The 24,137-nt window shown below is 55.1% G+C and overlaps 1 protein-coding gene across 1 annotated transcript in view; it reads left to right on the top strand.

Annotated features, from left to right (window-relative positions):
• ITGA11 (integrin subunit alpha 11) overlaps positions 1–24,137 on the top strand; it is a 114,429-nt gene that overhangs the window by 78,018 nt on the left and 12,274 nt on the right. Inside the window, exons 12-24 of the mRNA XM_032343008.1 lie at positions 1,630–1,778; positions 4,973–5,113; positions 5,334–5,537; positions 6,258–6,388; positions 9,638–9,804; positions 11,070–11,212; positions 12,896–13,006; positions 15,927–16,012; positions 17,089–17,296; positions 19,224–19,322; positions 20,739–20,815; positions 21,395–21,484; positions 22,349–22,439. Coding sequence (XP_032198899.1) covers positions 1,630–1,778; positions 4,973–5,113; positions 5,334–5,537; positions 6,258–6,388; positions 9,638–9,804; positions 11,070–11,212; positions 12,896–13,006; positions 15,927–16,012; positions 17,089–17,296; positions 19,224–19,322; positions 20,739–20,815; positions 21,395–21,484; positions 22,349–22,439 — 1,697 coding nt within the window. The remainder of the gene's footprint in view (positions 1–1,629; positions 1,779–4,972; positions 5,114–5,333; positions 5,538–6,257; positions 6,389–9,637; positions 9,805–11,069; positions 11,213–12,895; positions 13,007–15,926; positions 16,013–17,088; positions 17,297–19,223; positions 19,323–20,738; positions 20,816–21,394; positions 21,485–22,348; positions 22,440–24,137) is intronic.

Here is a 24,137-nt window from a genome sequence, read left to right as displayed (position 1 = left end):
TATATGGACTTCTGGCTGTGGGTCTTCCCCCGTCATCTTGTCAAGGCCTTCTGGGAGGTCGGTCCAGCTTTCAGGATGGCCCTGTCTGCCGGCCAAAGAACCCCACGGAAACTGAAGCCACAGCCAGCAGACTGTGGGAAGCAGGAAGTTCCCCTTGCTGCTTGCTGCTGTGAGAGGCGCCTGCTCCCAGGACATTAGACCCCCATGTCCCTCCCCCCACCACTGTCCCTCCTTCTGAGGAAGCCCAGAGCCGGAGCGCTAATTAAGAACATTTTCATTAGTGCCACTGGGGGCTCAAAAGAAGGCTTGGTGCCATGACTGGGTGGCCCTATTGGTTAAGTATCCGGTTCCTGATTTCGTCTAAGGTCATGGTCTCAGAGTTGGGAGATCAAGCCCAGAGTGAGGCTCCATGCTGAGCGTGAAGATTCTCTCTCACCCCTCGCCCCCAAAAAGAGAAAACAAAAGCAAGCGAGCCAGCGAGGGAGCTCAGCCCTCTCCCTCAAGCTGACCCCACCTTTATGCTAATACACAGCCATATCAGCCTAGGCGGTATCCTGCTTCGCTGACCTCTCAAGCCCCATTGCCCAGAATACACCTTTAAGAGCCAGAAATGTTGTGTCTGTAGCCAGGGTAGCTCACCCTACTGCATCTGTGCTCCCAGCCACTGAATCAACTCGTCTCCACATCCTGCAGCCACTGTGTAAGCAACCAGTGGAACCATAGTGGTGACCCCTCTCACACACACACACACACACACACACACACACACACACACACACGCACACGGCAGAAGGAGACATCCGTTTGCCAGAAACAGCCTGGGAACCACCAACAAAGGCATCTAAAAACTGGGGTCCAGTATCTGAGATCATCTGGCAGAGAGTGGGGCTCTAGGCTCCGCACGCCTCCTGGACCCTGCGGGTGCAGCCAGAGTCACAGCGATCGGGCAAAGCCAACCCGACAGCCCGGAGTGGTGGCCATTCCAGAAGATCCCCTGGTTTCCATTTCTTTCGCACTTGCCTAGCCTACCTGTGGGACTGGGACGAGCCTCAGGGCTCCTTCTTGCAAAGTTCTGGGGCTGCAGACATCCCTGGGACCCCATGTGGATGTCCCGCGGAGCAGCTCCTTATACCCGGCAGCCAAGGCTCTAATTTCCCAAGAGCCACTTAGCTGAGGTTACAGGAATGAGGATGACACTGCTGGTACCTGAGAGGGACAACTGGTGGGGATCAAAAAACAGAGCCAGCCCAATATGTAATAAAGCCCAGCTCAGACCCACCATCTCCCTCCTCCCTGCTCCCCCTTGCTCTTGGGACTCAGCACTCTGGGGAGGGAGAGGACATGCACGTTCTGGGTCAGCAGTGCCTTTTAGTAGCCCCCCGCTCCCCCTGCCACCCCGGCTTCCTCGGTGTCCTCCAGCCCAGAGTGGGGGGCCTGAGTTCCGCCTACCCTCCAAATTGCCATCCTGAGCCCCGCCTTTTCCAGCTGCCCCCTCCCAGTGGTACCTAGGAATCTCCACCCTGTGGTTTCACATCTGCTCAGCTGCCTGGACGTGTTCCCCAAGAGGGCCCGTCCTCAGGTACCCCCGAGGACCCGGGGCAGAGACCAGCCTGTTTCCTCCCGCGGCAGGGTACACAGTCACATCGGTCGTGTCCTCCAGGCAGGGGTGGGTGTACGTGGCTGGAGCACCCCGGTTCAACCACACGGGCAAAGCCATCCTTTTCACTATGCACAACAACAGAAGTCTCACCATCCACCAGGCACTGCGGGGCGAGCAGGTAAGGAAGGGGGAGTCTGAGGGCAGGGGCGTGGTGGATGGGAACAGGGGAAAGACGGAGCTGCCGAGGACTCTGGAGCTCAGCAATTTGTCCTCGGAGGTTCTTTCCAGTTGGGGGTTGGGAGGGGCATATACCTCCTTCCTACCAGCCTTGGAGCTGGACTGTCCCTTCCCCCAGAAAGCCAGGCCCTGGTCCTTGCTGCAGCAAAGAGATCCTGGGAGAATTTGCTTGCCTCCGTTTCATGGACCTCAGGTCTCTGGTGCCAAACCTCTGCCCCTGCCTGCCAGCTTCTCTGGGTTCACATCCAGAGTTCAGGGTCAGAGGCAGCCTCCTGGCTCTGGCTTCTCAGCTCGGGCTGCTGGGGCCCCAGGCATCCTGAGGAACAGGCATGTCACTCCAGACACCTTCACGCTGCCATCAGTGGAGGGCAGCAGCATACCTACCCACAGCAAGGCCCCCTGGGGTCACCAGGACACCCCCAGCTTCTTTCCTGTCCTTGGAATGGGAACAATGCGGAATGCTACAGCCACCAACACCACGGCCCTGCCCAGGCTGCCGTGGGAAATGCGAGGTGTTGCTCTGAGTCTCATGGGTCATGACTACCAGTTGCAAAACTATGATAAGAGTCACTAGAGGGGGAAAGACCAGAAAACAGGGTTCTGATCCAAGTCATTCCAAAAGCTGAGGAAGACAGTGGTCCTGAGAAGCCACAGAGCTTTCGCAAGGTTACACAATGGATTCAAGGCTGGGTCAGGTTTAGAACACAGGACTCTCTGAAAGCTCTCTGCCTTATGCTACCTCCTGACCCTTGATAATCTCAAAACTAGTGCCTGTGTGCACACATGCGCACAAGCGCAGACACACACACACACACACACACCCCACCTGGCAGCACTCAGCATCTGTGGTCCCCTGGGCCTGAGCTGGGCCCCAGCCAGGCCCTTACCATCATTCTCAGTTCACCCTTGGCTCTGCAGGGCCAGGAACAGACCTGTCTCCTGCACATTTTACTGCCCTTTTGAGGACAAGGTCCTCATGGGGTCTAACCTAAATCCCTCCAGCTGCAGGAGGCCATCATTCCCGTCTCAAGGGCACTGGCAGACCAGCACCCTGCTCTGTCCCCGGGCCTCCACGCCACCTTGCCCAAACGCTGCCTGGGCAGGCTCTTCTGGGAATCCAAAGCTAGACCTTGAGAGCTGGAGGGAATTTGCTGATGAATTTATGACATTTTTACTGCCCGGTTCCTCCTCCAACATCCAAACGAGAAACCGCAGTGCTGAAGACAGCTAAATTAAGTAGATTCCAAATCTCTGTGACCCACATAGCTGAGGCCACATATTTAGACAAAAGACTCCTTCCCTCCTCCCTTACTTGCTGCCTCTTATCACCTTAGGTAAGGATAGCTCTTTCCGCACCCACCCCCGGGGCTGAGATTTCCGTTTTCCTCTTTTCTGTGTTTCTATCTCATTCCTCAGTTAAAAGCTTTTAATACTTGCAGATAGATTTCTCCTGAAGGCACCCCAAGCCAGGAGGCGGCTGGGGGAGGCAGTGTCACAGGCTTGGGTATCAGACCGGAGTTTCAACCCAGTTCGGCTGTAGCCAGCCTCTGACCTTGGCCAACTGACTCAGATTCACTGAGCTTCATTCAGTTCGTTCCCTGTGAAATGAGGGCAGTGATCTCTCCTAAGGTAGCAAGGGGCTCACACAAGCCAACTGAGGTCACAAAGTGTGTCACATGGGGCTCGTCCGTGGAAAGGGTTCCTTTATCCTTCCCCAGTGGCCCACTGGTCCAAAAAACATTTATTATATCTATTATATTATGATCATACCCAGGCCTGAAGGGGACACAGCTCCCGTGGGGGGAGCAGGTGCTGGTATGGGGCTGCAGGGAGCATCGAGGAGGGGTACCCATCTCAGGCAGGGCAGGGCAGGGCGGGAGTCTAACAGGAAGCGACCTGAGGATGATAGACATTATCAGGCAGGAAGAAGGGGAGAGGAGGGCAGACAAGAGAAAAGTACGTACAGAGGGAAGCCTGGAACCCAGCCAGGGTCTCGGGCTTTGGAGAAATCAATGGGAATGGCCAGAGAGAGTGTGGGAGCCTGGGGCGGGTGGCAGGGGGACACAGAGGCTAGTGGGGGACGGAGGCAGGTCCAATAGGGTCAGGCTGAAGAATTCGGACATCCCCCCCGCACCCTCTTCGAGAGCAAGGGAGTGGTGCGGTCAGCTACTAGAGGCCACTCTGGCTGCCCATGGGCGTGGACTGGAGAGTGAGGCAGGGTGTCCTTTGGGAGACGCCTCACCTGGGGAAGAAGCCTCAGAGGAGGAGAGTAAGCAGACTCGGGACAAGTCTGGTGCACACCAGGAAGGGCTGCTGTTGGGAGAGGTGGCGGTAGGACCATGCAGGACCCTCAGGTTTCAGACTGAACAAGTGGTTGGCACCCTCAGTGAAGTGGGGGGCATGGCACCCGACGGGGGAGAGGAGCATAGTGAGTGCTCAAATGCTAAAAAGAAACCACAGTTCCCCATCCAAGGTGCTAATCCCAAAGTTCTTCGTAACATTAAACAATGAAAAGAGCCAAATGTCCCACAAGAGGATTGATTATGCTCGTGTGGCCCATGTGTGGTTTGGAATATCACAGAACCACCGACGATCAGCTTGTAGGAAAAAATATAACCCATCAGGAAGACACTGTTCATGATCCATTGCTTGATTTAAAAAAACAAGCTATACATATATTACAATCCTCGATTATACAAGTAAAACCGTGTACGCACACACAAACAAGCCCCACACACCCCGGACAAAACAGACTGGACGAAAAGGCACTCAGACATTCACGGGAGTTCCCGTAGGACGTTGGGACAATGGGTGACTTTTATCTTCTTGTTCATACTGTTTTCTGATTTTGCTCATTTTTGTCACAAGACTGTGTTGCTCACCAACAGAACAAATGGTAATCAAGACAATTTACCAATGGAAAGAAAGAAGGGGGGCGGGGTGGATGACAGAAGGAGAAAAGAGGGCAAGGTGGGACCAGGTGAAAACAGGTGAGTCCGTACCATGGGAGAGAAGGGGAGTGGGGTGTGAGAAGGGGAGGACCTTCCTCTTTGCTCACCCTGATTCTGAGGGGAAGGGTGTCCCCGGCTCCCCGCACATTCCAGCCCACTGCCCTTTCCCATCCCTGTGCTCTAGATAGGCTCTTACTACGGGAGTGAGATCACCTCGGTGGACATCGACGGCGATGGGCTGACCGATGTCCTGCTGGTGGGCGCCCCCATGTACTTCAGTGAAGGCCGAGAGCAAGGCCGAGTGTACGTCTACAACCTGAGACAGGTACTGGGGCGGGGGAGGGGCGCCTCACCCCGGCTTTCACTTGGGAGTCCGTGGGGGAAACAGGGCTACCCCAGAGAGGCCAGCACCCACCCACCGCAGAGCCAGCGGGGGGGCAGCAGGACCCTCCTCTGTCGCCGTGCTTAAGGAAGCCAGAGAGGGGAACTCCAGGGAGAAAATGGGGTGGAGATGGGCTGAGCCTTGTCCCACCGTGGTGTTGCAGAACCGGTTTGTTTATAACGGGACGCTGAAGGATTCCTGCAACTACCAGAATGCCCGATTCGGCTCCTCCATCGCCTCCGTTCGGGACCTCAATCAGGACTCCTACAACGACGTGGTGGTGGGAGCCCCTCTGGAGGACAACCACAGAGGAGCCATCTACATCTTCCTTGGCTTCCAAGCCAGCCTCCTGAAGACCCCGAAGCAGGTAAGACCAGGGGTCCTGGCTGCTGGGGCTGGGGCATCCCGTGCAGGGGTCTCTTCTGTGTCCTCTGGCAGGAAAGGATTCCAGTCTGTCCTAGCTTTACTTGCCTCGAGTCGGGATTTTGAAATGGGTGCTTTTGTCTTCGGGATGGGTGACTTTACCATCACCCCTGTGGGCACCCTCTCCCTGCTTGACTTTGTCTCCCCGGCAACAATGAAACCCCCGGGGACCAGAACCTCCCTACAGCCCCTCACCCACCCTGCACACACATGCATGCGGTTGATGTGAGTGGAGAATTCCCATGTGGGCTTGCTCTTCTCTGGAAATGCTGCATGTTGGAAACCCTGCTTCCCTCAAGAGGGACCCATCTCAGGTCCCATGCTCTTGGGGGTCATCATTTTTGCATACATATTTTCTTGTAAGGGTGTCTAATACACCATGGTCAGACATGCGACGGGGGTCTGCCAAGGAACACGGACTTACCCTGAATGGCGATCCCTTTTAAGTCACAATTTCTTAATCTGAAAGGATGACCTAAGGGTCGGTGCCATCACAAACCAGGAGAGGAGATAACTTTGGACTGGGAAAGTTTCCCAATGGTTCCAGTGGTTCCAAATGGGCTCTCTCCAATGCTCCCAATCGTAGCTTCCCTGAGGGTGGCCCTGCCCCCCTCCCCCGTGCTAACAATGCCAGTCTCCAGCTTTCTCCTCCTACGTCCTGCAGAGAATCGCTGCCTCTGACCTGGCTCTGGGCCTCCAGTATTTTGGCTGCAGCATCCACGGGCAGCTGGACCTCAACGACGATGGGCTCGTCGACCTGGCGGTGGGCTCCCTGGGCAACGCTGTCATTTTGTGGTTGGTTCTTCTGCTTCTCTTGGCTCTCGGGCTCTTCTGAGAGTCATGATGGACACCGGGTTTTAGAGATAAGGCTTTAGGACCTTTTTCCCTTTCTTCAATCCTTGTCAACCCAAACCACCTGGTTCTTGTCCTCTCGTGATGACACATTTCCTTTCTGTGGAATCACTCGCACATGGCTTTGGAGTCCAAATCCCTCTTCACAAGAGCATTCTAAGATTTTAGAGCAATCTGGTGTCCAAAAGTCTCTCTTAGAATTTGGCCTAAAAGCTCTGGCTGTTAGGGCATTTCTTCCGCTTCAGCTTTTTAAGCTCCTTAAAGAGTCGGGCTGAGGATGTTCTTCTCGGCCGGACGGATCCTCCTTCTCCCCAAGTGTGGCAGAATGTTCCTGCCATACAGGGATCTCTGTCCCCTAAACCCCTCGGGGCTCCTCGTTTTCTTTTTCAGGGCCTCATCTCTGTACCATCCCATCAGATCTTTGCCATATATCTGCATGCAGGGGTTTTCTTTACAATTAAAGTCTATGGCCCTTAAAAAAAAAAAAAAAAAAAAAAAAAAAAAGCTTTGTAAAAGTCACTGTATTTTACTATGGGATGTGTTGGCTACTTTTTATAAGCCAAAAACTGTTTAACTTTTCATGTATGTTGATGAGCTATTTTTTATTATAAATCCAATAACTTAAGGAAACATGATAAAATAACAAAAATCATTCGGGGTTTCATCAGCGTAACGTTACAGCTATTAGCATTGAGGTTTTTTTCTCCCCCCCTCCCAATCTTTTCCGCCCCGCAGGTAAGTTTATATAAGCACAGTCGTATTTTTCATACGACTTTAAAAAGGCATGAAACCAAAGTGTCCCACGACCTCACAGGGAAAACGAAGGAGTGGTCATGCTCGCAGGGTCAAAAACATCACAGCGCAGTTGGGAGATGCCTTAGCCCGGGTTCCCTAGAAAACAGAGCCCAAGACCGGAGCTCATGTGTAACACCCCAGGAGGAGCCTGGGCCCTGAGGCAGAGATGGGGGCAGGGGTGCTGGAGGGAAAAAGAGGAGCAGTGTGAGTGGGGGCATCCCTGAGCCAGCTGGGGCTTCAGCTTCACACCGATGCTTGCTCCCTGGATCTCCCGCAAAGCGGGACACACCCCGGCTTCTTGCAACAGACCATTGTAGGGGAAGAGGGAGAGCAGTGTATCTGGGGAGTCCCTCTATCTCCTGTGGTGTCCCCAGGCCTCTAAAGGCAGGGCTGGGCTACCACACACTGGGGCCACGGCCTCGCTTTGAAGGTCTGCTGCATATGTAGGGGCTCGTGGATCTTTGGAGGTGACAGCGGCAAGAGCAGCGTGGGTGGGAAAGGTATTTCCGATGTCAGTTCCAATAGCCAGGGAGCAAGATGGCTGCCCAGGATCCAGGGTACGAAGTAGACATGGCCTAACGGGTCAGTAGGGTGACACAGAAACTGGGTCCTTTACAGGAAAGAAGAGACACACCCCCACACCCCCACACCCCCACACCCCCAAAAGAATCACTTTGGCACAAAGGACCCATTCAAGCTCTAGATTTTGAGGTCTCAACCTAAGTGCTACCTTAGTGTGTGATGAAATTGTGGGCCAGAACCCTCCAGAAGGGTTCTGTGCTCAAACCCCATGGATCTCAAACTGCCCCATTGCAATCGGGTGCAGAATTTTTCTCCTTTTTTCCCCCTTTCTTTTTATTTGAGTATAGGTGATGTTCATGTTCTGTTAGTTTCATAGAGCATGGTGATTCAACAGGTTTATATGTTAACTGTAGCTTCCATCTGTCACCATATGCTGTTTCAGTATCACTGACTCTGTCCTTTATGCGGTGCCTTCCATTCCCAGATTTCTACATTCCACAGCTGGAAGCGGGTACCCGCCCCCCACACACATCCGGACACACTTTTTGCCCATTCTCCCACCTGGGAGTTCCCCTCTGGGAACCTTCGACTTGTTCTCTGTGTTTATAGGTCTGATTCTGCTTTCTGTTTGTTTATTCATTTATTTCGGTTTTTAGATTTTTTTTTTAGGTTTTTTAAGATTTTAGATTTTTTTCACAAATAAGTGAAATCATATGGTATTTGTCTTTCTCTGTCTGACTCATTTCACTTAGCATCATACCCTTTAGGTCCACCCATGTTGTCCCATACTGGGGAGATTTGCAAAGGCTCGTAGCCCAGGCTTTACCCTGACCACTTAACCCAGAATTTCTAGGCAGCCAAGTTTGAGAACCACCGATAGAAGCTATTATGCTTACACAGCTCTCTACACTGTCAAGGGGACCCCCTCACTGACCTCCTTCGATTCCCACATCCTCCTCAGAGAGATCTTGGGATCTGCCCAAGGGCCCTGAGGAACCAGTGGAGCTGAGACTCAGATCCGAGACCCCACACAGAGCAGGGAGGAGGCACCAGCCCCCTCACACAGGGAGCAAAACATCAGGACAGATATCAGTGTGAAAATTTGGACACATTCTAAATTGTACTACACCTGCTTCTTTTTATATAAAAGCATGGTTTGGAGTGGCAGTACACTTCCTTCTCTGATTCTGTTTTTCTTACGCCCGTAGAAGAATAAATTTGCATGGGGTGGTGTCAGGTGGATAGGTGGGGAAGCTCTAGGACAGGGCGTGGTCCTCAATTTCCGCCGCAGGTTGCAATCCCCAGGGAGCTTCAACACCTTGCGCTTCCAAGGGTGGTCCCGGACCAAGAGCGAGCATCTCACTGAGGGCTTACTGGAAATGCAGCATCTGTGCCCACCTATGGGGTCAGGGTCTGCATTTTAAAGATCTGCTTCCACCCGTCCCCTCCCCCTGCCCCATGGCCCCAGAGACAGGCAAACATTAAAATTTGAGAAGCACGGCCTTCAGACAGGTGGATGCCAATTCTGATTTGATTTGACCTGGAGGGCAAACTGGGCTTCGGGATTTTTTAACACTCTCCCCATTATTCTAATGAATGTCCAGGGATGGAATGGGGAGACACAAGGAGGTCGGTGTGGTCTGCAGCGAGTACAGCCGCGAGGGCATAATGAAGGGCTGGACTTTGGGGCTACCCTCCTCCCACCTGGCACTTTTTTGCCGTATAGTGTAATATCTGGGGCCCCTCTCTGCCCTCCCCTAAAGGTCTGCAGATTTCATTTCCATCTGCAGGACCCCCTTTCTTCCCCTCCCCCATCTCTGGGGCCCCGGGGCAGTGGAGCGCCCCACCCCCCAGCTACTCGTTCTTCCACTCCAGGTCCCGCCCTGTGGTTCAGATCAATGCCAGTCTCCACTTCGAGCCGTCCAAGATCAACATCTTCCACAGGGACTGCAAACGCAGCGGCAGGGACGCCACCTGCCTGGCCGCCTTCCTCTGCTTCACGCCTGTCTTCCTGGCACCCCATTTCGAAACAGACGCAGTCGGTAAACCAGCTCCCACCCCACCCAGCCCCGAGTCCCAGGCTCCCCATGGACTTTGGCATTGCTCTGCTTCAAAACCTGGGCTTCTGCTGAAATGGGCTTTCAGGGCCGGGTCGCACCTTGATGACTGCACTTGCTGATCTAATTCCAAGGAGCCAAAAGGGAACAGCATGCCGGGGTGAGGGTGGCCGTGAGCCGCTGTGACCAACAAGGGAGAGGCCTGGGGAAGAAGGAAATAGTTGGGGTGCGAAGTTTCCATTGGAACAGGGAACTGGGAGCTGTGGAGCATACTGGGCAGCCTGGAATCAGAGGAAGTGTCCGATCCAGGAGAGGGAGCAGGAAAAGGGAGGGTCAGACAGACGCAGCCCCCAGGCGCCACGGTAATGGCTCAGAGTGGGCTCATGGCTGCGGTAGGACGTGTCCTTCTGAAGATCATCCCTTCCACCCCAGCCCTGGGACCACACAGCCCCACAAAGTGATGACTGCAGGTTCTGGGACCAAACTGGGCCCTGGGGCAGGAAACTGCAATTTCTAAATTTTTTTAGTCAAGGAGCAGAGCCCACCTGAGGGGTGGGGGTGGGAGTGGGAGAGAGAAAAAGGCCAGTCTGGGCGGCTGTGGTCTTCTTTCTCTTCTACCTGAAAAAGGAGAAAGATGCCAGAACCCGGCACACCTAGAGGGCTGGCGGGGGTCCAGGCAAAGGGACGAAGCCTTTCCTGGTTGTAGCAAAAGATCAGCCCCATTGAAGGCAAGGAGGCTGCAGGCCTTACATCCCAGAATGGAGTCTTGGGTTCGAGGAGCCGCGGGGAGGGAACTGTGGCTTGTGGAGGCTCTGAGCCAGGCCTGACAGGATAACCCGGGAAAGTGAAGGAAAGGAGAGCTGGGGAGGCCTCGCCCTCCAGCGGGGGCTCAAATGAGGGCAACGCCCCGGCCCCTCAACCTATCTCCTCTCCCACCATGTTCCTTTCTCCTGTATTTCTTCCTCTTTCTCTCTCCCTTCGCGGTCAGGCCCCTCCTCACCCCTCCTGCTTCTGCCTCTCTTCTCTTTGGCTCCTTCTTTTTCTCCTTTCTCACCGCATCACTCGCGCTCTGCATGGGAGGTTCCCACCTATACTAGGCCTCTCGAGGGGAGAAGAGCAGTTTTCCCAGACCAGCCCAGAGGGCTTCCTGGAGGAGTCTGGCTTTCAGGAGGCTCTCTTAGAAGACGGGCCAAGAGTCTTGGATGGACCCGTGGCTCCACCTTCCTGCTTTTGCCCTCTCCCTCCTGCAGGCATCAGGTACAATGCTACCATGGATGAGAGACGATACGCCCCACGGGCCCACCTTGACGAGGGCGGGGACCGGTACACCAACAGAGCTGTCCTGCTCTACTCGGGCCAGGAACACTGTGAGCGGATCAACTTCCATGTCCTGGTGAGCTTGACACCCAGCAGCCCCACCAGCCGGGAGCAAGCTCCCACAGGAAGGGCCACAGAGCTGGAGGAGGAGTTGCCACGGGAGAGCCAGAGAGCTCAGCGGGCACCAGGCTGGTTCCGAGTCCCCAGCAGACCTCAGGAGGCCCGGCCAGGGTGCAGAGTCCTGGACCTCGGCCACGCCATCCTCACGCCCCAGAAAAAGGCTACTGAGACACGGTGTCCTGTGGTACCCTCTCCGAACTCCCTTCTTCCCCAGCACTCAGATGCCCACTGTTCCTTTAGCGGTTGGGGGGGGGGGGAGGTCTGAGGTGGGAGGTGGGCTCGGTGAGGTCTCACAGAGGAAACAGGGGTCAGCCGGCAGGGGCCGTGGTTGGAGGGGATGGAAGCAGGCGTTGGCTAAAGTGGAGGTAAGATAGGCCCTTGGTGGGGGCGAGCCAGGAGAAGGAACTGACTGTGGCCCGCCTGGCAGAGGTGGAGAAGCAGCAGGGGCCTGGTGCCTGGTTTCATGGATAAGGAAGAGATGAGAAGTTTGCCCCATCCAGAAACTCCAGATACCTAGGCCACAGCTCTGGCCTTGGAGACATAAGCAGGGGGCACTCAGAGCCCCCTCCTGCCCCCTGTAGTTCAGAGGCCAAAAGTCAGAAAAATGAACAGATGTGGGAAGTCCTCCTGTTAGTTAACAGGGGGTCCCCTTTGATGTGTTCGTGTACCGCTTCTGAAAGTGTGGTCCCCCAGACCAGCAGCAGCAGCCCCATCACATGGGAACTTGTTAGAAATGTGTGGTTTCTTTCTTTCTTTCTTTCTTTCTTTCTTTCTTTCTTTCTTTCTTTTTTTAAGATTTTATTCATTTGAGAAAGAAAGAGAGAGGGCACAAGCATGAGGGACAGGGCAGAGGAAGAGGGAGAAGCAGACTCCCCACTGAGCAGGGAGTCCCACATGGGGCTCAACCCCAGGACCCCAGAATCATGACCTGAACCGAAGGCAGACACCCAACCAACAGAGCCACCCAGATGCCCCAGAAATGCATGTTTTCAAGCCCCACACCAGACCCACCAAATCAAGAGTTCTGGGGGTGGGCTCAGGCCTCAGTGTGTTGCCAGGCTCCCCTCAGGATTCTGACACAAGTTCAAGTTGGAGAGCCACTGCCTTGCTACAAAGAAGCCAGTCACGTCAGGATTCAGGTTCCATGGGGGAGGTTTTATAGGCATTTCTAAGCGTCCCCTTCTTTACCCTTCGCACCTGGACCCAGCCGAACAGCCCCCGTTTTGCTCACACATTTGTTCATTCATTGACTCGGCACGCCCATGAACCCTGTCACAGTGCCGCGGCTGGGCCCCAGGCTCCTGAAGAAGGGAGAGGCCAGCACACAGAGATAGTTCCAATGCCATGCGAGAAGAAGTGGGCTGTGCACACGGGATGGTGGGGGCTGCCTGGGCCCCCAGAGGCCAAGGCACCGGGGGACGGGTGCCCAGCCTTGGAGGCTGAGGGAGGGCTTGCTGAGCCTCCAGCCACCCAGCGTGCTTCTCCATCCTGGCCTCACCCAGGATGAGGAGGCTGGCAGGGAGGCTGTCCCCCCCCACACACACACCACCTGCAGGACACAGCAGTTTTCTCTCATGATCCTGGCCCAGAAACAGGTGCTCCGTGCCCCCTCACCCCGTCCTCATCTCCTTCCACACAGGACACCGCTGACTACGTGAAGCCAGTGACCTTCTGGGTAGAGTACTCCCTGGAGGATCCCGACCACGGCCCCGTGCTGGACGACGGCTGGCCCTCCACCCTCCGAGTCTCGGTACATCCCTGCATACAGGGCACACAACCTGGGTGCTCCGTTCCCCACCCCCAAAAGCCCTTTTCCTCTCCCTCCTCCCCAAAGCCCAGATCCAGAGGGCCCCAGGTACTCCTTCCCCTACTGCTGGGAACACGCTGAGGGAAAGGACGGGGCCTTTCCTGTTCGAGGATCCCCCGTATCTCCAGCATAGGGGAGACCTGGAGGGTCCTGGAGAATCACAGAACCAGAAGGAATCTTAGGGCTCGATCACCTGCTTCCCTCAGGAGCCGGTGAGGACACTGGGGCCCAGAGCATGGGAGTCAGCCACCCAGAGCCTGCTCTGCAGCTGGGGTCTGCCCCCCTCAACCACACAGAGTTCCTGATCCCTGGCTCTAGCGGCATCGGAACTTTCTGGTATAGAACACTCACATGCTCCTCCCACCTGCAATTCACGGTTTATTTCTGCCTGAACTGTGATGGGAGAGCAGGCAAAATTCATGAAGTTAATATCTAATTCCTAAACCTTGAGGAGCAGCAAGGCTTCCGAAATCACCTCCTGCTCCCATCCGCCTTCCCTGCCCTCCCAGACCCCACTGCCCAGCCCCTGACCCTCACACCTTCCCTCTTTTCTCCTGATTCCGCATCCCTCACGTATAAGAGAGGCTGTCTCATGCAGTTCGAGAAGGGGGGGAATGGACTGGCCCAGATGGAGACATCGTCAGTGACGGGTGCGTGAGTCACTACTGTTCCCCACCGCAGTAATTACAGAGACGCTAGGGCGAATGAACGAGAATCTGTCAGGCGATCCGAGTGAGTCGAAGCCCATGTTGCAGATTGATGCAAAAGGCTCACTCTGCCCCACACGGACAATCCCAGTGCAGGCTGCCCGTTAGGGCTGGAGGCCAGGGTGAAGACAGGAGTGAGCTCAGAGGAGGTGTCGCTGAGCAACCAGAGGACAAGCCAGGAAGACTTCCTGGACAGGGCGGCTTTCAGCCGGACCCTAAGGAATAGACCAGATTCAGATACGCGGGGATGGGAAGAGTGGCCTTCCACTCCAGGAGAGCTGATGATATGACCAAGGGATGACAGCGAGAGAGGCAGGCTGAAGAGAATGTGTAAAGAGAAAAAAAATTTAAAAGGAGGAATAATCTGGGTCCTATCATCAAGGGCTTCAGATAGAAGCTAAATTTCTTAAAAAAAAAAAAAAAATCTTGTTAATCTGGATTTCTAAACTCTCCCCATTTCTAGCAAATGAGAGACATTCTGCCCAGTGCTCTTCTGCAAATTTTTAGTTAGCATCCGCTCAGTGCCCAGCTCTGGTACAGCCCTAGCCCTGCAGTATCTCGCTTCCTGGGGGGTGAGCTGTTCCACATAATTGAGTGTAGCAGCTGCTTATCACATTAATTATTCCTTTTAATCAATTGGATGGAAATGTTCTGAAGGTGATGGCGCAGTTTGCGCCCTTTGTAGGCAGGAGGCTGGGTGGGCGTGGGGGCATCTTATGGGAGACTTGAAGTCGCCGAGGTGAACGTGGGTACTAGGGTTCAGTGAGGCACCTGGGGGTGATCAATGTTTTCCACTACGTCCCACCACTGGATGGCCTCCCTCCGCCCTCCTTTGTATGGCTCTGCTGCCCTCTCTGCTTTTAGCTGCAAATCCATCGTGCAACGGGGCAGCTGGGGGCTGCAGGTGGATGTGGGTGAGGCTCAGGGGCTCACCTTTGAGAAAGGTCCATGAATTTCAGATCTGTGCGAGCTTGGTTTCCCCTCTCCTGGGTTTCTGCTGTACCCTTGGGAGGGACAGCTGTGCTCCTCGGCCAACCTGAACGCTTACCTGCTCACTGAGCACGTGGACCCGGTAGGACTACAGGACCACAGAACCAAACTCAACTTCACCCCACCGTTTATAAGTGAATGGTGCAGCCCTCCTTCCAGACACTGAAAAGGGACTTGTCCATATCCTGGACACTTTGGCCCCTTAGCGCTGATGAACTCCAGGTCCTATGGACCCCACCTCTGGCAGTCCTATCTTGTTTCCTCTCCACACCTGTACCCCCCAACACCATCATCATCTCTTGCCTGAACACTGAAGCAGCCTCCTCAGTGGCCTCCCTGACTCTAACCTTGATCCCTCCAGTCCGTCCACCCACAGCGGCCACAGCGAGCCTTCAGCAGGCAGGTCTGACGGGATACTCACTCCCCTATCTACAGCAGTCAGTGATTCCTGTCACCTGCAAAGAATGACCCCAAGGCCCTAGAAGAACTGACTCCACTCATCTCTCCATCTTCCCCATCCCAAAATGCAGCAATGCTAAAGCACCCAGCATTTCCCAAACTCACCATGCTGCTTCATGCCTCAGACCTTTGCACAGGCTCATCCTTCCCCCCGAATTCTCCGTCTCCCTGGTCACCCAGCTAACATGGTCTTCCTTCAGAACTCTGACCTACTGTCTCTTCCCTGAAGGCTTCTCTGACCATGTTACAGGACAAAAAGATTGTTTCCTCCCCTCTGCCTCTCTTTTCCACACACAGATTTCTAAAATTTTTTTTGCACATTTCACACTGTAATTATTTATCCAGCACTCTTCCCCACGAGCTGAGAGCGGAAGCTGTGTCTTCCTCATCCTGTACCGCCAGTACCTAAGACCTTGCCCCCAACACAGATGATTCTTAAAAACCTGCTGGGTGGGTGTGGGTATCCTGAGCTTCGCTGAGAACTGAAGGAGACCCAGGAGCTGCGGAGTTTGGAGCCATGTTTTAAAGAAGGGAGTACCTGTGCAAAAGCAGGAAAAACAGCAGGGTGTCGTCTGGGAGGAGGGCAGAGAAAACGAAGCCCATGTCTAGTGTGGTGGAGTGGGGAGCCGGCGTGCTATGGGGGTGAGGGCCGGTTGGCAGCAAAGACAACCAACCAGCCCACCCCGCCCTGACTTTCCCTGGCACAGGTGCCCTTCTGGAACGGCTGCAATGAGGACGAGCACTGTGTCCCTGACCTCCTGCTGGATGCCCGCAGTGACCTGCCCACGGCCATGTAAGCTGGCTCCTCCCTGCCCCTGCCCTGACTCCGTTCCTTCCCCCACAAGTAGATCTGGGGCTCCCCAAGCCCTGAGTGCTGCCTGCATATCTTTCTTGGAGGCAGCATGGCTCAAACACAGAACGTGGAGCCTGGGTTTAGCCCAGGCTCTGCCTCTAATTGCCTCTCATGTGACTTCAGGCACGTTCCTTCCCTCTCTGGGCCTCAGTTACTTCCTCTGCAAAATGAAAAGTACTCATCTAGGGACGCCTGGGTGGCTCAGTTGGTTAAGCAGCTGCCTTCGGCTCAGGTCATGATCCCAGCGTCCTGGGATCGAGTCCCACATCGGGCTCCTTGCTCCGCAGGGAGCCTGCTTCTCCCTCTGACTCTGCCTTCCACTCTGTCTGCCTGTGCTTGCTCTCGCTTCTCTTTCTATGACAAATAAATAAAATCTTAAAAAAAAAAAAAAAAAAAAAGAAAAGTACTCATCTATCCAAACTCCTCAAACTTCATTTAGGAAAAGGAATCCTTTCTTTGGAGTCTTTACTACCAAACAGATGAAAGATGGAGACTAGGACCAGGGATCCTAGTTGCTCACCCTCCTAGCCCCCAACTAGGTGACCTGTGGGCCCAGTGATGGACTGCTTGAACTAAGGAGACAAAGCAGGTGGCTGAGCAGGGTGCCCTACTGGAAGAAAAAAAAAAAAAAAGATATAGTATACAAGGAAAAATCATTAAAAATATCCTCTTTAAAATTTATGTCATTTATTTTCAAGTAATCCATCCTCTACTTTTAGAGGTAGTCTAAAGGTAGACTTACTGACTTACTCAGTCTGAGTAGCTAGAAAACATATACAAAATGACTGAGCTAGAAAACATATACAATAAGTAGAAATAACACAGACAAACCCTGTAGAAGGATGAAGAAGCAAACCGTCTAGCCATCCTGGCTACTCATCAAGATAGTCTCTTCATTTAGCTCCGAGCTTCCCGGTAGCCAAAGCCAAAAGGGATACATGCTGAGGAGAACAGGGAGGCCTGGCCCCGCCCTCCCCATTCCATATGCCTGGCCCTGGGTGGGCTCTGTCCCACAGGGAGTACTGCCAGAGGGTCCTGGGCAAGACCACACAGGACTGCTCCGCCTACACGCTGTCCTTCGACACCACGGTCTTCATCATCGAGAGCACACGCCGGCGGGTTGCTGTGGAGGCCGTGCTGGAGAACAGAGGCGAGAATGCCTACAGCACAGTCCTAAATATTTCGCAGTCAACAAACCTGCAGTTTGCCAGCTTGATCCAGAAGGTAAGACCTCAACTGTGGGCCTGGTCTGCCTGCGGCTAAGGGCAGAGGCAGGAAGGGAAGGGTCCAGCCAAGGGGACTGGTGGGTTGCATGTTACAGCCACTGGGAGCTTACAGATCCCTGTGGCCAGGCTTCTCCCAGAGATTCTACCGGGTCTGGTCTGGGGCCACGCCCACATCAGCATGCTTTGAAAGCATCCCAGGCAAGGTCAGCGTGCAGCAGGGAGAGAGCCACTGGGAGAGGGGGTCTGAGCCCTTCCCGAGTATGGGGAAGAATGTCTTTTAGCCTGTGTCCTTGGCCCTCATTAGGAGCACACACACATGTGCGTGCACACGCACAGCCACACACACCCCACACAGGTGCACACCAGCTAATACAGCCCCCTGCCCATAGTTCATCCTTCAGGCTTTCTCAAAAGGACCCTCTCACAAGAACCGGAACAGGTTATTCCAAACTTCAACATTTCCTATCATGCCAGAGACTGAGGCACAGAGGGGTGGACAGGGCCTGACCAGGACCACACAGCTAGTAAGTGGCAGAAGGGTTCCTGGGCTTGCACTTTAGGACAGGGCTTTGTCCTCATGTCACAAGCTCTGAAGGGCCTTCCGAAGCCCCAGAAGGCCACACGGGCTCCCCCAGCCCCACACAGCTCCCCAGCACGGCCCTGCATGCGTTCCGAGGGAATTCACGGTGCCTAAGTGTTGGCCTGTGGTGACCCTGAACTCCGCAGAGAAGTCCCTGAGACAGGGTCACTGAGTCAACCCAGGACATCACTGTCATGTGGAGCGGGGGGTGGCCCCAGCTCCCCTCAGACAGTCTCTGCCCCCAAGGATCTCAGAGCATCCATGTGGAGCCCTGAGTGCTGGGTGGGGCAGACACGGAACCCCTCAGTCTCTGCCAGGCAGTCCCTTCCTCAGGCCCAGGGCTGGGCTGCACAGTCAAGCCCCCTGCAACCCCAAGTGAAGATGAGCAGCCCATGTGATGGCCCTCTTTCCCAGTCCTGTCCCGCCCAGAGATTTTGGCATCTGTCTGAATTGGGGTACTTAGGGGAAACAGGGCCCCAACCCGCATCCACCTTTCACTACTCCCCTGGTCCAGACGCTACAGTGCCATGCCTATTCATAAGCCCAGGGGCCAGTCTTCGTGGGATTTTGTGTCTGTAGCACAGAAGAGCTTTGAGAACTGGGGAGGACAAAGAGAAGCGGGCAGCGGGCAGCGTGTTCTAGAAAGGGCTACATCCACACATGCAGCGGGGTTATGGGGGGCGGGGGGGGGGGCGTGTGTGTTGGGATAGCCCACAACCTAGCTCTGCCCATCCAGCCCCAGCCCAGGAGCTGCTCACAGCTGGGAGACCAGCACTCCTCTCCCTAGGCTGCCCTCCATCCCACCATCCAGCCGAGGGGAAGCTAGTGGAGGAAGCAACCCCGCCCCAGCCAGTTACAGATGTGTTAGTCTGATCATGAGCACTTTGTACACACACATGCAAAAGCTCACAGACCTGCCTGTGCATTCAAGGAAACCCACCTGTTCCTCATGCCTGCCACAGGGCACACACAGGCGGAGTCTACACAGACATGCCTTTCCATCCACGCGTGCATATGCATGCCCAAGATACACACAAGGACACACAGCCACCCAGCAGTGTCAAGCTAAAGCACTATGGGGGAGTCCCCTCCCTCAGGACCCTAGTGGAGGGGACCCTGGCGCTGGCCCAGCAGGGCCCCAGGTCAGAGAGGCCCAGGAGCTGGGCGGTGATTCCCCCTCAAAGCCACTGCCTCCCGTGTCTCCGGGGCCCCTGGGGTCCCAGCTTCCTTCCAAGGTCTGTGGTACAGCTCTGGTGTAGGTGGTGGGGTGCGGCTTGGGTGGTCCCCAGGCCCAGGTCTCTGGCCCTCCTAACAGCTGCCCGCGGTGCTCCCCACCCTCCCCTAGGACGACTCGGATGGCAGCATCGAGTGCGTGAACGAGGAGAGGAGACTCCACAAGAAAGTCTGCAATGTCAGCTACCCCTTCTTCAGGGCCAAGGCCAAGGTTGAGGCTGGGGGCAGTGTGGGGGCGGGACCGGGTGGGTGCTGGGAGGCACTAGGGAGGCAAGGGAGATGGAAATGGACAGACGGGAGAACGGGGGAGGGATGGAGAAGCCTGAGCATGGCTGTTAAGTCTGTTAGTTTTTTTCACCCAGGAAATGACACCCACAGGACCTAACTAGCCAGCCCACCCCCAAGAGAGCATCCAGGCTCCTTCACCTCAGGGCAATGCCACCACTCCACCCACCCCTCTCCCACCACCTCCTGGCCAGTTATCCCTTTATCCTTTATCCTAACACACTTTTTCCAAGTCCAGCCTCTCTCAACCTATTTTGTGCACGGGGAGAGATTGGGAGAAAAATTAACGTTTTGTGAGCACTTATCATGTGCTTAAAAGGACGAGTGGAAAGCGGGTAGGGTGTGTGAGGGGAAAAGCAAATTCCCCAGGAAGGAGAATCCCCAGATTCCGGACTCCAGATCACGTAGCATTTGTCCGTCTCTATGGGGTACTGGGTAGCCACTGAAGGTTCTGGAACAAGAAAAGACCCAGCTGAGACTAGGCTACTTGTAGAGCTGGCATCAGACAGAAGGGAGCTTGAGGCAAGAGTCAGGGAGAGTGACAGCTTGTTCCCAGGATCGGGGTCTACAAGGGTGGGGAGAGAAGAGGAATCCTTGCCTCCCCTCTGGGACACAAGTCAAGAATGGGGCCCCAAAGTCTCCTTGGGAAACCCCATGAAGCAGATCTGAGAAGAACATGATGTCTGGGCAAAGCCCCTGTAATGTCCCCAGAGTCGGGTGAGAGGTGGTGAGGAGGGTCAGAGGGTCAGAGGTCACAGGCTACAGTCCCTTTGGCCAAGGCCAAAGGAAGCATAGGACTGGACCATCAGAGCGGTGGGAGGACCGCTGGACCAGGAGGCCGGTGCCTTATTGAACTGCTGGGTGCCCGAGGCAGCCTTCACCCTTCTGCTGGCCTCTCCCTATCGCACGCAGGAAGAAGGGGCCGCTGAGGCAGTCCTCCTGCTGGCTTCCGGCCCTGCACCCTGTGGTTCATGGGGATGGCCACCTCCCCTTCCCGCCGTCAAGCTCCCCACCCAGGAATTCCCACAGGATCCTGAAATTGGACCTGCTGCCTTCAAGTTGCCTGTAGTTGAAAACAAAAAGGAAGTCGTGGGGAGAATGGCTGGTCCCTTAGCCAAGAAACCCTATCAGAGGAGCTATTGTCTGTGGCTGTGTCCCCAGGTCCCGAGCTCAGCTCACATCACTCTGGCACCTGGTCCTCCAGGCACCCCAGGCAACAGCTACCCACTCACCCCCCCACCCCGGGGAGACAAGGGCAGGGGCAGGGAGGGGCAGGCTGGCCATGTCCAGACCTGCAGTTCCCAGACACCCCAGCTCCAGCAACTGGACCTCTTCCTCGCAGGTGGCTTTCCGGCTGGATTTTGAGTTCAGCAAATCCATCTTCCTGCACCACCTGGAGATCCGGCTCACCGCTGGCAGGTCTGGGCGTCGCCTGCTCCTTCCGCCCCCTCTGGGCTCTGCACGCTGCTGTCCCCTGCTCTGCTGCTAGCCACAGCTCTTCCCTGTGCCCCTGCCCCGACCTGGGGGTGGAGGGGGCCACCTGCTGCCCTCTCCATCCTTGGGCAGCTCAGAGAGAAATAGCAAACCCTTACCATTGCTCTGGCAGCTGTTTCTAAAACCTTCAATTACAAAGCACTGTACATGTAATCATCGGGCCTCACAGCAGCCCCTGACAATAGCAAAGCAGGGGTCATCTTCACAGAGTAAGGGAAGGAAGGTCTTTTAAAATGGAAAAATGTTGGAGGGGAGAGAAGTCCAGGACGGAAAGAACACCGGAGAAGGAGTAGAACAAACAACCGGTATCCCTCTCCCAGTTGCTATAGTTACACGCTGTGTGTCCTTGGGAAGTTCACACAGCCTCTCTGAGCCTTCCTTTCCTCACCTGTTAGTTGCTTTGCCCATCCGAAGGGGCTGCAATGAGCCCACGCGGGGAGCCGGCTGGGCTGGTGGAAGGCCCCCTGGCCTGCTCCTGACCGCCCCGCGCGACTCTCCTTGCAGTGACAGCGACGAGGAGGAGAGCACCAGGGAAGACAACACGGCCCTCCTGCGCTTCCACCTCAAATACGAGGCTGATGTCCTCTTCACCAGGTGGGGGGGTGGGGGGGAACAGGCTGGGGGAAGCCTGAGAGAAGTGAGGCCTAAGACGGGGTACCCTCTGGGGGGGATCTGCATAGGACCAGAGGTCACAGGGGCCAGGCTGCAGTGCCGAGGGACTGTGAGTCGGGGGTGTCCCTGAGGACTCGGAGAGGGCAGGTCCCTCAGCCATGCTGGGCAGGGGGTAGAAGGAGACACAGAGCTGACCTCCAGGGAGCTCCTGCCTCTGGGAGGGGGTGGCGCATGGGCGGTGTCCACCCCCAGTGCAGGTGATAAGTGGGGGCCTGGTCTAAGAGGATTTTAAGTCATAAAACCTATTAAAAGTCCATCTGCTTTTCATTACCACCTTGAACCAGCAACTCTCCACAGCGAAAGTACGAGAACCCACCTCCCCAAAGGGCAAAGTGCTCCCACCAGCCATCCCTGTCCCCTGGGAGTCCCTAGGCCGTTGGAGAAGTCAGACTTGCAACCACACAGAAAGCATACTCAGGCCCTCCCATGGCCACTGCCGGACACTGGAATGGGGCAAAGTGGGCGAGTTCATGCTCTAAAGAGGTCTTGCCATTGGGCTGAGAGGCCAGGAATGGCCCCCAAGGGCAGGGATGGCCAATGACCAGCTCTCTGAGCTCATGCCCATCCCCCACATGAGGCGGCCTTTGCTGAGAGATCTCGGCATGCATTCCTGCTGAGGCTCAGAACCCTTCCCAACACAGTCCTCCCCGTCCTCAGGGACACCAGAGAAAACCTCTTTCCTGTGGTCTAGGGGAGCCGGGCACATGCCCACGCCCTCTGTCATGCATTTATTCAGTGAGCCAACATTGCCTGAGCTAACAGCGTCCCTGTCCGCTGTCCCTGCAGGGACAGCAGCCTGAGCCACTATGAGGTCAAGCCCAACAGCTCACTGGAGAGGTACGATGGCCTTGGGCCTCCCTTCAGCTGCGTCTTCAAGGTAAGGCTGGCAGAGAGCCAGGCAGAGTGAAGAACAAGAGCTGAGGGTTCCCTTGGGGTGAGGAGGGGTCTGGAATCATTGCAAGTGCCTGGGATTCAGCCCCAGCCCTGTTACCCACTCACTGTGCGATTTTAGGCAAGTTCCTTGCCCTCTCTGGGCCTCTCAGTCCTTATCTAGAAAATAATAGGGAGTGCCGGTTGGGGCTCAGTCTCTTAAGCAGCTGACTTCGTTTTGTTCTTTTTTTAAGATTTTATTTATTTATTTATTTGTTTGTTTATTAAGATTTTATTTATTTATTTTACAGAGAGAGAGAGATCACAAGTAGGCAGAGAGGCAGGCAGAGAGAGAAGGGGAAGTAGTTTCCCTGCTGAGCAGAGTCCAATGCGGGGCTCGATCCCAGGACCCTGAGATCGGGACCTGAGCCAAAGGCAGCGGCTTAACCCACTGAGCCACCCAGGCGCCCCTAATATTTTATTTATTTATTTGACAGAGATCACAAGTAGGCAGAGAAGGGGGGAAAGCAGGCTCCCTGACGAGCAGAGACCCCCCTCCGATGCGGGGCTCAATCCTGGGACTCTGGGATCATGACCTGAGCCGAAGTCAGAGGCTTTAACACACTGAGCCACCCAAACGCCCCAAGCAGCTGACTCTTGATTTCGGCTCAGGTCATGATCTCAGGGTCGTGAGATCGAGCCCCAAGTGGGACTTTGTGGTCAGTGGAGAATCTGCTTAAGATCCTCTCTCTCCCTCTGCCCCTCTCCCCCGACTCAAATAAAAATAAATAAATCTTAAAAGAGAAGAAAAGAATGGGGCTGGACTGGGAGGATGTATCAATGAAGGTTAGGTGTGGTTGCATATATTTAAAAAATATTTTTAAATACAAGTGCCCTAAATGGACCAGAGTTTATTCTCTCCATAAAAGAAGTCCAGGGTTGGCAGCTTCATAAAATCATTCAGGATTGGGTCTTCTGTCTGCTCCACCGTCCTTGACATGCCACTATCAGCCTCTTAAGTTCACCTCATTGCCCAATACATTTGCAGCCCCGGCCATCACACTCTCATCCCAGGAAGGAGGAAGGGGAGAAGAGCAGGCCCCTCCCTCCTAAAGGAACTCCTTGGCAGTTTCTCACACTGCCAGTTACCTAGGGAGGCTGGGAAATGTGGCATTTGTCTCTGCCCCCGTGTAAGGAAGGAGCAAGAAGGGGGATGAGGAGGCATTCGAGCAGTCTGCCCAGTGGGCTCTGTGCCCCGCCCCACCCCTAAAGGCTGCGTGTGAGCTCGGGGCAGGCTGATGCTGGAAACCATGTATCAGACATGCTGGTATCCAGGTGGCTGTTGCAGGAGGGGTCTAGTGACTGCCTGAGGCCACACAGCTGGTAGACGCTCGAAGCTCTGGGTCGGAGACTGGCCTCTCTGATTCCGGAACCCTGCTTGGAGTCACTGCCACTCTGACACCGGCCATGTCACGGCTAGCACTTGCTCACGGTTACAACTTTCGTTAATGCATGACTCAACTCTCACCATCTCCTCCCTGACCTCAGCCCAGGGTGACCAGCAGCGCTAGGCTACAAAATCCCCACAGCCAGGAGAGCCTGGGAATGGAAGTGACCTTGCTCTCCAGCCTCATGGCCCCCACCGGCTTGTCTTTGGCCTCCAGGAGCCCGGCCCCTTGGGTGCTTCCACGCACCTTTGTGCACA

The sequence above is a fragment of the Mustela erminea genome, chromosome 5 (genome assembly GCF_009829155.1).
Source record: "Mustela erminea isolate mMusErm1 chromosome 5, mMusErm1.Pri, whole genome shotgun sequence".
NCBI classification, from domain to species: Eukaryota; Metazoa; Chordata; class Mammalia; order Carnivora; family Mustelidae; genus Mustela; species Mustela erminea.
This window is presented reverse-complemented; position numbering and strand designations above follow the sequence as displayed.